Here is a 12,527-nt window from a genome sequence, read left to right as displayed (position 1 = left end):
TTGATGATGGTGGTGATGATGGTGGCGATGGTGGTGGTGATGTTGATGATGATGGTGGTGGTGGTGGTGATGTTGATGATGATGGTGGTGGTGGTGTTGATGATGGTGGTGGCGATGATGGTGGCGATGATGATGGTGGTGGTGGAACTTCTCTGGGCACCTCGTGTCGCCAACAACAACAAACTTCACAACAACAAACTTAACAACAGCAACAACAACAACAGCAGCAGCAAGCGGCAGTCCTCCAGAGATGTGTTTGTCAATCTCGATGATGACGATCATTCAGGATCGTCACCACCACCATCATCAGCATCATCATCAGCATCACCATCATCATCATCAGCATCACCATCATCACCACCATCACCACCATCACCACCATCATCACCATCATCACCATCATCACCATCATCAGCATCATCATCATCAGCATCACCATCATCATCACCATCATCATCACCACCATCATCACCACCATCATCACCACCACCATCATCACCACCATCACCACCATCATCACCACCACCATCATCACCACCACCACCATCACCATCATCACCACCATCACCACCATCACCACCATCACCACCATCATCACCATCATCATCACCATCATCATCATCACCATCATCATCACCACCACCATCATCATCATCAACACCATCACCACCACACTCCACCACCACACTCCACCACCACCACCACCATCATCGTCACTACCACTACCACCATCATCACCACTCCCTCCACACACTCCACCACCACACACTCCACCACCACACACTCCACCACCACCACACACACCACCACACACTCCACCACCACCACCACCACACACACCACCACACACTCCACCACCACCACCACCACACTCTACCACACACTCCACCACCTACACTTACACCACCACCACCACCACACTCCCACACTCCACCCACACACACCACCACCACCACACTCCACCACACACTCCACCATCATCACCACCACCACCACACACTCCACCACCACCACCACCACCACACACACCACCACACTCCACCACCACCACCACACTCTACCACACACTCCACCACCTACACTTACACCACCACCACCACCACACTCCACCACACACTCCACCACCCACAGCCCTAGCAGCTGCAATTCCCGCAGCCCTTGACAGCTCCCATGATCTCAGCCGTAGCTCGTTTCCTTCTCTCCTCGTCCCCCCCTCCCCCTGCCTCACCCCCCATCTCGTCGCGACCCGCCGACCCCGCCGGGAGCTCCGCGCGATGGGGCGGAGGAGGAGGAGGAGGAGGGGGGGAGTCTGGGAGCGTCCGGGAGTTCTGCTGAGACCACATGGCGGCGTAGAGGCCGCTGGGGTCGGACAGCAGCTGGGAGTGAGTGCCTTGCTCGGCTATGCGGCCCTGGGGACAGAGAGACACAGAGAGTTAGACAGAGAGAGACACACAGAGAGAGACAGAGAGAGACAGAGACACACAGAGAGAGACAGAGAGAGACACACAGAGAGACACATGGCGGCGTAGAGGCCGCTGGGGTCAGACAGCAGCTGGGAGTGAGTGCCTTGCTCGGCTATGCGGCCCTGGGGACAGAGACAGTTAGACAGTTAGACAGAGAGTTAGACAGAGAGACACACAGAGAGAGACAGAGAGAGAGACAGAGAGACACACAGAGAGAGAGACACACACACAGAGAGACAGAGAGACACAGAGACAGAGAGACACACAGAGAGAGACAGAGAGTGGGTGGGTGGGTGAGTGGGTGAGTAGGTGAGTGGGTGAGTGGGTGAGTGAGTGAGTGGGTGAGTGAGTGAGTGGGTGGGTGAGTAGGTGGGTGAGTGAGTGGGTGGGTGAGTGGGTGTGTGGGTGAGTGAGTGGGTGAGTGGGTGAGTAGGTGGTTGAGTGAGTGGGTGGGTGAGTGAGTGAGTGAGTGGGTGGGTAGGTGAGTGGGTGAGTGAGTGGGTGAGTGAGTGAGTGGGTGGTTGAGTGAGTGGGTGAGTGGGTGAGTGAGCGAGCGAGCGGGTGGGTGAGTGAGTGGGTGACTCACGTGATGCAGCACCAGGATGTTGTCAGCGTCCACCACGGTGGACAGGCGGTGGGCGAGTGAGTGGGTGAGTGAGTGAGTGGGTGAGTGGGTGTGTGGGTGAGTGAGTGAGTGGGTGGGTGAGTGGGTGGGTGTGTGGGTGAGTGGGTGTGTGGGTGAGTGAGTGAGTGGGTGGGTGAGTGGGTAGGTGAGTGAGTGGGCGAGTGAGTGAGTGAGTGGGTGAGTGAGTGGGTGAGTGGGTGAGTGAGTGAGTGAGTGGGTGGGTGAGTGGGTGGGTGAGTGGGTGGGTGAGTGAGTGGGCGAGTGAGTGGGTGAGTGAATGAGTGGGTGAGTGAGTGGGTGAGTGAGTGAGTGGGTGAGTGGGTGGGTGAGTGAGTGGGTGAGTTGGAGAGTGGGTGAGTGAGTGGGTGAGTGAGTGACTGAGTGGGTGAGTGAGTGAGTGGGTGGGTGAGTGAGTGGGTGGGTGAGTGTGGGTGAGTGAGTGAGTGAGTGACTGAGTGGGTGAGTGAGTGAGTGGGTGAGTGAGTGGGTGGGTGGGTGAGTGAGTGGGTGACTCACGCGATGGAGCACCAGGATGTTGTCAGCGTCCACCACGGTGGACAAGCGGTGGGCGATGAAGAGGGAAGTCCGGTCCTGGACAGCCGCTCCCACAGCTTTCATGATGGTCTACACACAACAACAACATCAACAACATCAACAACAACTCACCACTCACCACACCACCACCCACCCACTCACCCACCCACCCACTCACCCACCCACCCACTCACCCACTCACCACTCACTCACCACTCACTCACCACTCACCCACCCACTCACCCACCCACCCACCCACCACTCACTCACCCACCCACCCACCACCACTCACCACTACCACGACTCACCACTACCACCACTCACCACCACCACTCTCCACACCACCCACCCACTCACCCACCCACCCACCACCACTCACCACCACTCACCACACCACTCACTCACTCACTCACCACCACCACTCACCACACCACTCACCACACCACTCACTCACCCACTCACCCACTCACCACCACTCACCACACCACTCACCACACCACTCACCACACCACTCACTCACCCACTCACCCACCCACCCACCCACCCACTCACCCACTCACCACCACTCACCCACTCACTCACCCACTCACCACCACTCACCCACTCACTCACCCACCCACTCACCACTCACTCACTCACTCACCCACTCACCCACTCACCCACCCACTCACCCACTCACCACCACCACTCACCACCCACTCACTCACCACCCACTCACTCACCCACCCACTCACCCACCCACCCACCCACTCACCCACTCACCCACCCACTCACCCACTCACCCACCCACCCACCCACCCACCCACTCACCCACCCACCAACTACTCACACACCACTCACTCACCCACTCACCCACCCACCCACCACTTACTCACCACTCACCACACCACTCACCACACCACCCACTCACCCACCCACCCACTCACTTACCACTCACCACCACTCACCACACCACTCACCATCACTCACCCACCCACCCACCCACTCACTCACTCACCCACCCACCCACCCACTCACTCACTCACTCACCCACCCACTCACTCACTCACCCACTCACTCACCCACCCACCACCACTCACCACCACCACCACCACCACTCTCCACACCACCCACCCACTCACCACCACTCACCACCACCACCCACCCACCCACTCACTCACCCACACACCCACTCACCACCACCACCACTCACCACACCACTCACCCACCCACTCACTCACCCACTCACCCACCCACTCACTCACCCACCCACCCACCACTCACTCACCCACCCACCCACCACCACTCACCACTACCACGACTCACCACTACCACCACTCACCACCACCACTCTCCACACCACCCACCCACTCACCACCACTCACTCACCCACTCACTCACCACCACTCACCACCACCACTCTCCACACCACCCACCCACTCACCCACCCACCCACCACCACTCAACAGCACTCACCACACCACTCACTCACCCACTCACCCACCCACCCACCCACTCACTCACCCCCTCACCACCACCACCACTCACCACACCACTCACCCACTCACCCACTCACCACCACTCACTCACTCACCCACTCACCACTACCACCACTCACCACTTCCTTACCACCCACCACCACCACCCACCCACCCACTCACTCACCACACCACTCACCACACCACTCACCCACCCACTCACCACCACCACCACCACTCACCACTCACCACCACCACCACCACCACCCACCCACCCACCCACCACCACTCACCACCACCACCACCACCCACCCCTCACCTGCTCGGTGAGGGAGTCGAGTGACGAGGTCGCCTCGTCGTACAGGACGATGGGAGGGTTCTTGAGCAGCACACGCGCAATGGCTACCCTCTGCCTCTCTCCCCCTGGACACAGACACAGTTAGATAGACACACAGTTAGAGAGACACACAGTTAGAGAGACACACAGTTAGAGAGACACATAGTTAGATAGACACACAGACACACAGAGACACAGACACACAGAGACACAGAGAGACAGAGAGACACAGACACACAGAGACAGAGAGACAGAGAGACACAGACACACAGACACACAGAGAGACACAGACACACAGACACACAGAGAGACAGAGAGACACAGACACACAGAGACAGAGAGACAGAGAGACACAGACACACAGAGACACAGAGACACACAGACACACAGAGACACACACAGACACACAGACACACACACAGACACACAGACACACAGAGAGACAGAGAGACACAGACACACAGAGACAGAGAGACAGAGAGACACAGACACACAGAGACACAGAGAGACACAGACACAGTTATAGAGAGACACAGACAGAGATAGACACACAGTTAGAGAGAGACACAGACACAGAGAGACACAGACACACAGTTAGAAAGAGACACACAGACACACAGAGACACAGACACACAGACACACAGACAGAGAGAGACACAGACACACAGAGACACAGAGACACACACAGAGAGACACAGACAGACAGTTAGAGAGAGACACAGACACACAGACACAGAGACAGTTAGAGAGACAGAGCTATAGGGCAATGGCTACCTGTCTCTCTCCCCCTAGACACAGACACACAAACACACAGTTAGAGAGACAGTTATAGAGAGACACACAGAGAGACACAGAGACACAGACACACAGAGACACAGACACACACACAGAGACACAGAGAGACACACAGAGAGACACACAAAGAGACACAGAGACACAGTGAGACACAGACAGTGAGACACGGTGAGACAGAGACACGGTGAGACACAGAGACACAGACAGACAGAGACACAGACACACACACAGAGACACAGAGAGACACACAGAGAGACACACAAAGAGACACAGAGACACAGTGAGACACAGACAGTGAGACACGGTGAGACAGAGACACGGTGAGACACAGAGACACAGACAGACAGAGACACAGACACACACACAGAGACACAGAGAGACACACAGAGAGACACACAAAGAGACACAGAGACACAGTGAGACACAGACAGTGAGACACGGTGAGACACAGAGACACAGACAGACAGAGACACAGACACACACACAGAGACACAGAGAGACACACAGAGAGACACACAAAGAGACACAGAGACACAGTGAGACACAGACAGTGAGACACGGTGAGACAGAGACACGGTGAGACACAGAGACACAGACAGACAGAGACACAAAAACACACACAGAAACAGACAGAGGCAGACAGAGACACAGACAGAGAGACACAGAGAGACAGACACAGAGAGAGAGACAGAGACAGACAGAGACACAGACAGAGACACAGACAGAGACACAGACACAGAGACAGACAGAGACACAGAGACAGAGACAGACAGACACACAGAGACAGAGACACAGAGACAGAGACACAGACAGACAGAGAGACACAGAGAGAGACAGAGACACAGACAGAGAGAGACAGACAGACACAGACAGACACAGACAGACAGACACACAGAGAGACACACAGACAGACACACACACAGACAGACACAGACAGACACAGAGAGACACACACAGACACACACACACAGACAGACAGAGACAGACAGACAGAGACAGACAGAGACAGACAGACACAGACAGACAGAGAGAGACACACAGAGACACACACACACACAGACAGACAGAGACAGACAGACACAGGCAGACACAGAGACACAGAGACACAGACAGAGACACAGACAGAGACACAGACAGAGAGACACAGAGACACAGACAGACACACACAGACACAGCGGCACCCACCGCCCTCCCCGTGTCTCTCACCCGACAGCTGAACTCCCCGCTCCCCGACACGCGTGTCGTATCCGTGTGCCATGCGTGTGCTGATGGCCGTGTGCAGGTCGGAGAGGCGCGCAGCCTCCTCCACCTCCGAGCGCGACGCTGAGAGGCGCCCGTAGTGGAGATTGTAGTAGATCGTGTCGTGAAAGAGGACCACGTCCTGTGTGACGGGGTACAGGGGTGGTGAGTCTGTGGTCTAGTGGTGAGTCTCAGTGGTGAGTCTGTGGGTAGTGGTGAGTCTGTGGTGCAGTGGTGAGTCTGTGGTGCAGTGGTGAGTCTGTGGGTAGTGGTGAGTCTGTAGTAGATCGTGTCGTGAAAGAGGACCACGTCCTGTGTGACGGGGTACAGGGCTGGTGAGTCTGTGGTGCAGTGGTGAGTCTGTGGTGCAGTGGTGAGTCTCAGTGGTGAGTCTGTGGGTAGTGGTGAGTCTGTAGTAGATCGTGTCGTGAAAGAGAACCACGTCCTGTGTGACGGGGTACAGGGCTGGTGAGTCTGTGGTGCAGTGGTGAGTCTCAGTGGTGAGTCTGTGGTGCAGTGGTGAGTCTGTGGGTAGTGGTGAGTCTGTAGTAGATCGTGTCGTGAAAGAGGACCACGTCCTGTGTGACGGGGTACAGGGGTGGTGAGTCTGTGGGCAGTGGTGAGTCTGTGGGTAGTGGTGAGTCTGTGGGTAGTGGTGAGTCTGTGGGTAGTGGTGAGTCTGTGGTCTAGTGGTGAGTCTCAGTGGTGAGTCTGTGGGTAGTGGTGAGTCTGTGGTGCAGTGGTGAGTCTGTGGGTAGTGGTGAGTCTGTGGGTAGTGGTGAGTCTCAGTGGTGAGTCTGTGGGTAGTGGTGAGTCTGTGGTGCAGTGGTGAGTCTCAGTGGTGAGTCTGTGGGTAGTGGTGAGTCTGTAGTAGATCGTGTCGTGAAAGAGAACCACGTCCTGTGTGACGGGGTACAGGGCTGGTGAGTCTGTGGTGCAGTGGTGAGTCTGTGGTGCAGTGGTGAGTCTGTGGGTAGTGGTGAGTCTATGGTGCAGTGGTGAGTCTGTGGGTAGTGGTGAGTCTGTGGGTAGTGGTGAGTCTGTAGTAGATCGTGTCGTGAAAGAGGACCACGTCCTGTGTGACGGGGTACAGGGGTGGTGAGTCTGTGGTCTAGTGGTGAGTCTCAGTGGTGAGTCTGTGGGTAGTGGTGAGTCTGTGGGTAGTGGTGAGTCTGTGGGTAGTGGTGAGTCTGTAGTAGATCGTGTCGTGAAAGAGAACCACGTCCTGTGTGACGGGGTACAGGGGTGGTGAGTCTGTGGTCTAGTGGTGAGTCTCAGTGGTGAGTCTGTGGGTAGTGGTGAGTCTGTGGTGCAGTGGTGAGTCTCAGTGGTGAGTCTGTGGGTAGTGGTGAGTCTGTAGTAGATCGTGTCGTGAAAGAGGACCACGTCCTGTGTGACGGGGTACAGGGGTGGTGAGTCTGTGGTGCAGTGGTGAGTCTGTGGTGCAGTGGTGAGTCTGTGGGTAGTGGTGAGTCTGTGGGTAGTGGTGAGTCTGTGGTGCAGTGGTGAGTCTGTGGGTAGTGGTGAGTCTGTGGTGCAGTGGTGAGTCTGTGGGTAGTGGTGAGTCTCAGTGGTGAGTCTGTGGTGCAGTGGTGAGTCTGTGGGTAGTGGTGAGTCTGTGGTGCAGTGGTGAGTCTGTGGTGCAGTGGTGAGTCTGTGGGTAGTGGTGAGTCTCAGTGGTGAGTCTGTGGTGCAGTGGTGAGTCTGTGGGTAGTGGTGAGTCTGTGGTGCAGTGGTGAGTCTGTGGTGCAGTGGTGAGTCTGTGGGTAGTGGTGAGTCTGTGGTGCAGTGGTGAGTCAGTGGGTAGTGGTGAGTCAGTGTGTAGTGGTGAGTCTGTGGGCGGTGGTGAGTCTGTGGGCAGTGGTGAGTCTGTGGGTAGTGGTGAGTCTGTGGGTAGTGGTGAGTCTGTGGGTAGTGGTGAGTCTGTGGGTAGTGGTGAGTCTCAGTGGTGAGTCTGTGGGTAGTGGTGAGTCTGTGGGCAGTGGTGAGTCTGTGGGCAGTGGTGAGTCTGTGGGTAGTGGTGAGTCTGTGGGTAGTGGTGAGTCTGTGGTGCAGTGGTGAGTCTGTGGTGCAGTGGTGAGTCTGTGGGTAGTGGTGAGTCTGTGGTGCAGTGGTGAGTCTGTAGGTAGTGGTGAGTCTCAGTGGTGAGTCTGTGGGTAGTGGTGAGTCTGTGGTGCAGTGGTGAGTCTGTGGGTAGTGGTGAGTCTGTGGGTAGTGGTGAGTCTGTGGGCAGTGGTGAGTCTGTGGGTAGTGGTGAGTCTGTGGGTAGTGGTGAGTCTGTGGGTAGTGGTGAGTCTGTGGGTAGTGGTGAGTCTGTGGGTAGTGGTGAGTCTGTGGGTAGTGGTGAGTCTGTGGGTAGTGGTGAGTCTGTGGGTAGTGGTGAGTCTGTGGGTAGTGGTGAGTCTGTGGGTAGTGGTGAGTCTGTGGTGCAGTGGTGAGTCTGTGGTGCAGTGGTGAGTCTGTGGTGCAGTGGTGAGTCTGTGGGTAGTGGTGAGTCTGTGGGTAGTGGTGAGTCTGTGGGTAGTGGTGAGTCTGTGGGTAGTGGTGAGTCTGTGGTGCAGTGGTGAGTCTGTGGGTAGTGGTGAGTCTGTGGGTAGTGGTGAGTCTGTGGGTAGTGGTGAGTCTGTGGGTAGTGGTGAGTCTGTGGGTAGTGGTGAGTCTGTGGGTAGTGGTGAGTCTGTGGGTAGTAGTGAGTCTCAGTGGTGAGTCTGTGGTGCAGTGGTGAGTCTGTGGTGCAGTGGTGAGTCTGTGGTGCAGTGGTGAGTCTGTGGGTAGTGGTGAGTCTCAGTGGTGAGTCTGTGGTGCAGTGGTGAGTCTGTGGGTAGTGGTGAGTCTGTGGGTAGTGGTGAGTCTGTGGGTAGTGGTGAGTCTGTAGGTAGTGGTGAGTCTCAGTGGTGAGTCTGTGGTGCAGTGGTGAGTCTGTGGGTAGTGGTGAGTCTGTGGTGCAGTGGTGAGTCTGTGGTGCAGTGGTGAGTCTGTGGGTAGTGGTGAGTCTGTGGTGCAGTGGTGAGTCTGTGGGTAGTGGTGAGTCTCAGTGGTGAGTCTGTGGGTAGTGGTGAGTCTGTGGGCAGTGGTGAGTCTGTGGGTAGTGGTGAGTCTGTGGTGCAGTGGTGAGTCTGTGGGTAGTGGTGAGTCTGTGGGTAGTGGTGAGTCTGTGGGTAGTGGTGAGTCTGTGGGTAGTGGTGAGTCTGTGGGTAGTGGTGAGTCTGTGGGTAGTGGTGAGTCTGTGGGTAGTGGTGAGTCTGTGGGTAGTGGTGAGTCTCAGTGGTGAGTCTGTGGTGCAGTGGTGAGTCTGTGGGTAGTGGTGAGTCTGTGGTGCAGTGGTGAGTCTGTGGTGCAGTGGTGAGTCTGTGGGTAGTGGTGAGTCTGTGGGTAGTGGTGAGTCTGTGGGTAGTGGTGAGTCTGTGGGTAGTGGTGAGTCTGTGGGTAGTGGTGAGTCTGTGGGTAGTGGTGAGTCTGTGGGTAGTGGTGAGTCTGTGGGTAGTGGTGAGTCTGTGGGTAGTGGTGAGTCTCAGTGGTGAGTCTGTGGTGCAGTGGTGAGTCTGTGGGTAGTGGTGAGTCTGTGGTGCAGTGGTGAGTCTGTGGTGCAGTGGTGAGTCTGTGGGTAGTGGTGAGTCTGTGGTGCAGTGGTGAGTCTGTGGGTAGTGGTGAGTCTGTGGGTAGTGGTGAGTCTGTGGGTAGTGGTGAGTCTGTGGTGCAGTGGTGAGTCTGTGGGTAGTGGTGAGTCTGTGGTGCAGTGGTGAGTCTGTGGGTAGTGGTGAGTCTGTGGTGCAGTGGTGAGTCTGTGGGTAGTGGTGAGTCTGTGGTGCAGTGGTGAGTCTGTGGGTAGTGGTGAGTCTGTGGTGCAGTGGTGAGTCTGTGGGTAGTGGTGAGTCTGTGGTGCAGTGGTGAGTCTGTGGGTCTCAGTGCTGAGTCTCAGTGTTGAGTCTGTGGTGCAGTGTTGAGTCTATGGTGCAGTGTTGAGTCTGTGGTGCAGTGTTGAGTCTATGGTGCAGTGTTGAGTCTGTGGTGCAGTGTTGAGTCTATGGTGCAGTGTTGAGTCTATGGTGCAGTGTTGAGTCTATGGTGCAGTGTTGAGTCTGTGGTGCAGTGTTGAGTCTGTGGTGGAGTGTTGAGTCTATGGTGCAGTGTTGAGTCTGTGGGCAGTGTTGAGTCTATGGTGCAGTGTTGAGTCTATGGTGCAGTGTTGAGTCTGTGGTGCAGTGTTGAGTCTATGGTGCAGTGTTGAGTCTATGGGGCAGTGTTGAGTCTATGGTGCAGTGTTGAGTCTGTGGTGCAGTGTTGAGTCTATGGTGCAGTGTTGAGTCTATGGTGCAGTGTTGAGTCTATGGTGCAGTGTTGAGTCTATGGTGCAGTGTTGAGTCTATGGTGCAGTGTTGAGTCTATGGTGCAGTGTTGAGTCTATGGGGCAGTCTTGAGTCTGTGGTGCAGTGTTGAGTCTATGGTGCAGTGTTGAGTCTATGGTGCAGTGTTGAGTCTATGGTGCAGTGTTGAGTCTATGGTGCAGTGTTGAGTCTATGGGGCAGTGTTGAGTCTATGGTGCAGTGTTGAGTCTATGGGTGGCAGTGTTGAGTCTATGGTGCAGTGTTGAGTCTGTGGTGCAGTGTTGAGTCTGTGGTGCAGTGTTGAGTCTATGGTGCAGTGTTGAGTCTGTGGTGCAGTGTTGAGTCTGTGGTGCAGTGTTGAGTCTATGGTGCAGTGTTGAGTCTATGGTGCAGTGTTGAGTCTATGGGGCAGTGCTGAGTCTATGGGTCTCAGTGTCCCCCACCCCCCCCCCACCCCCCCCACCACCTGAGGCACGACCCCCAGTGCCCCCCGCAGGCTGTGTAGGGAGACGCTGCCGACATCCTGGCCCCCCACCAGGATGGCGCCGCTCTGCGGCTCATAAAAGCGGCACAGCAGACGCACAACCGTGCTCTTACTGGGGGGGGGGGAGAGGGGGGGAGAGGGGGGGGGGAGAGGGGGGGGGGGAGAGGGGGGGGGAGAGGGGGTGGGGGGAGGGGGAGTAGGGGTAGGGGGTGAGAGACACAAGGAGAATTGATGAGACAAAATTGCCCTGCGCCCGTCTCCCCCCCCCCTCTCCCCCCCCTCTCCCCACCTCTCCCCCCTCTCCCCGTGTCTCCCCCGTCTCTCCCCCCCCCTCTCCCCCTCTCACCGTATCTCCCCCACATCTCCCCATCTCTCTCCCCCCTCCCCCCCCCCCCCTCCCCCCCCCCCCCGTCTCACCCAGATCCACTGCCCCCCAGCAGGGCCACCTTGGTCCCAGGGTGCACGTGGAAGGAGACTCCACTCAGCACCTCGTACCCCCCCGCCTCTCCCCTCCCTCTCCACCCCTCTCCCCCCCCTCTCATCGTGTCTCCCCCATCTCTCACCCTGTCTCCCCCATCTCTCATCGTGTCTCCCCCATCTCTCACCCTGTCTCCCCCATCTCTCACCCTGTCTCCCCCATCTCTCACCCTGTCTCCCCCATCTCTCACCCTGTCTCCCCCATCTCTCACCCTGTCTCCCCCATCTCTCACCCTGTCTCCCCCATCTCTCACCCTGTCTCCCCCATCTCTCACCCTGTCTCCCCCATCTCTCACCCTGTCTCCCCATCTCTCACCCTGTCTCCCCCATCTCTCACCCTGTCTCCCCCATCTCTCACCCTGTCTCCCCCACCTCTCACCCTGTCTCCCCCACCTCTCCCCCACCTCTCCCCCACCTCTCCCCCACCTCTCCCCCACCTCTCCCCCACCTCTCCCCCACCTCTCCCCCACCTCTCCCCCACCTCTCCCCACCTCTCCCCCACCTCTCCCCCACCTCTCCCCCACCTCTCCCCCACCTCTCCCCCACCTTTCCCCACCTCTCCCCCCCTCTCACCACCTCTCCCCGTGTCTCCCCGTGTCTCCCCCATCTCTCCCCGTGTCTCCCCCACATCTCCCCATCTCTCCCCCCCCCTCTCACCATCTCTCCCACATCTCTCCCCCCCATCTCCCCCACATCTCCCCACATCCCCCCCCACCTCTCCCCCCTCCCCCCCCCGTCTCACCCAGATCCACTGCCCCCCACCAGGGCCACCTTAGTCCCAGGGTGCACGT

The 12,527-nt window shown here is 57.2% G+C and overlaps 1 protein-coding gene across 1 annotated transcript in view; it reads right to left on the bottom strand.

Annotated features, from left to right (window-relative positions):
- Positions 1–1,059: 1,059 nt before the first annotated feature.
- Positions 1,060–12,527, bottom strand: part of ABCB7 (ATP binding cassette subfamily B member 7) — a 47,120-nt gene continuing 35,652 nt past the window's right edge. Inside the window, 6 exon segments of the mRNA XM_078885885.1 lie at positions 1,060–1,409; positions 2,605–2,712; positions 4,399–4,502; positions 6,418–6,592; positions 11,242–11,371; positions 11,677–11,769. Of these exon segments, the coding sequence (XP_078742011.1) occupies positions 1,134–1,409; positions 2,605–2,712; positions 4,399–4,502; positions 6,418–6,592; positions 11,242–11,371; positions 11,677–11,769 (886 nt within the window). The 3' untranslated portion in view covers positions 1,060–1,133.

Source organism: Lampetra fluviatilis, unplaced genomic scaffold (assembly GCF_964198595.1).
Source record: "Lampetra fluviatilis unplaced genomic scaffold, kcLamFluv1.1 SCAFFOLD_243, whole genome shotgun sequence".
NCBI classification, from domain to species: Eukaryota; Metazoa; Chordata; class Hyperoartia; order Petromyzontiformes; family Petromyzontidae; genus Lampetra; species Lampetra fluviatilis.
This window is presented reverse-complemented; position numbering and strand designations above follow the sequence as displayed.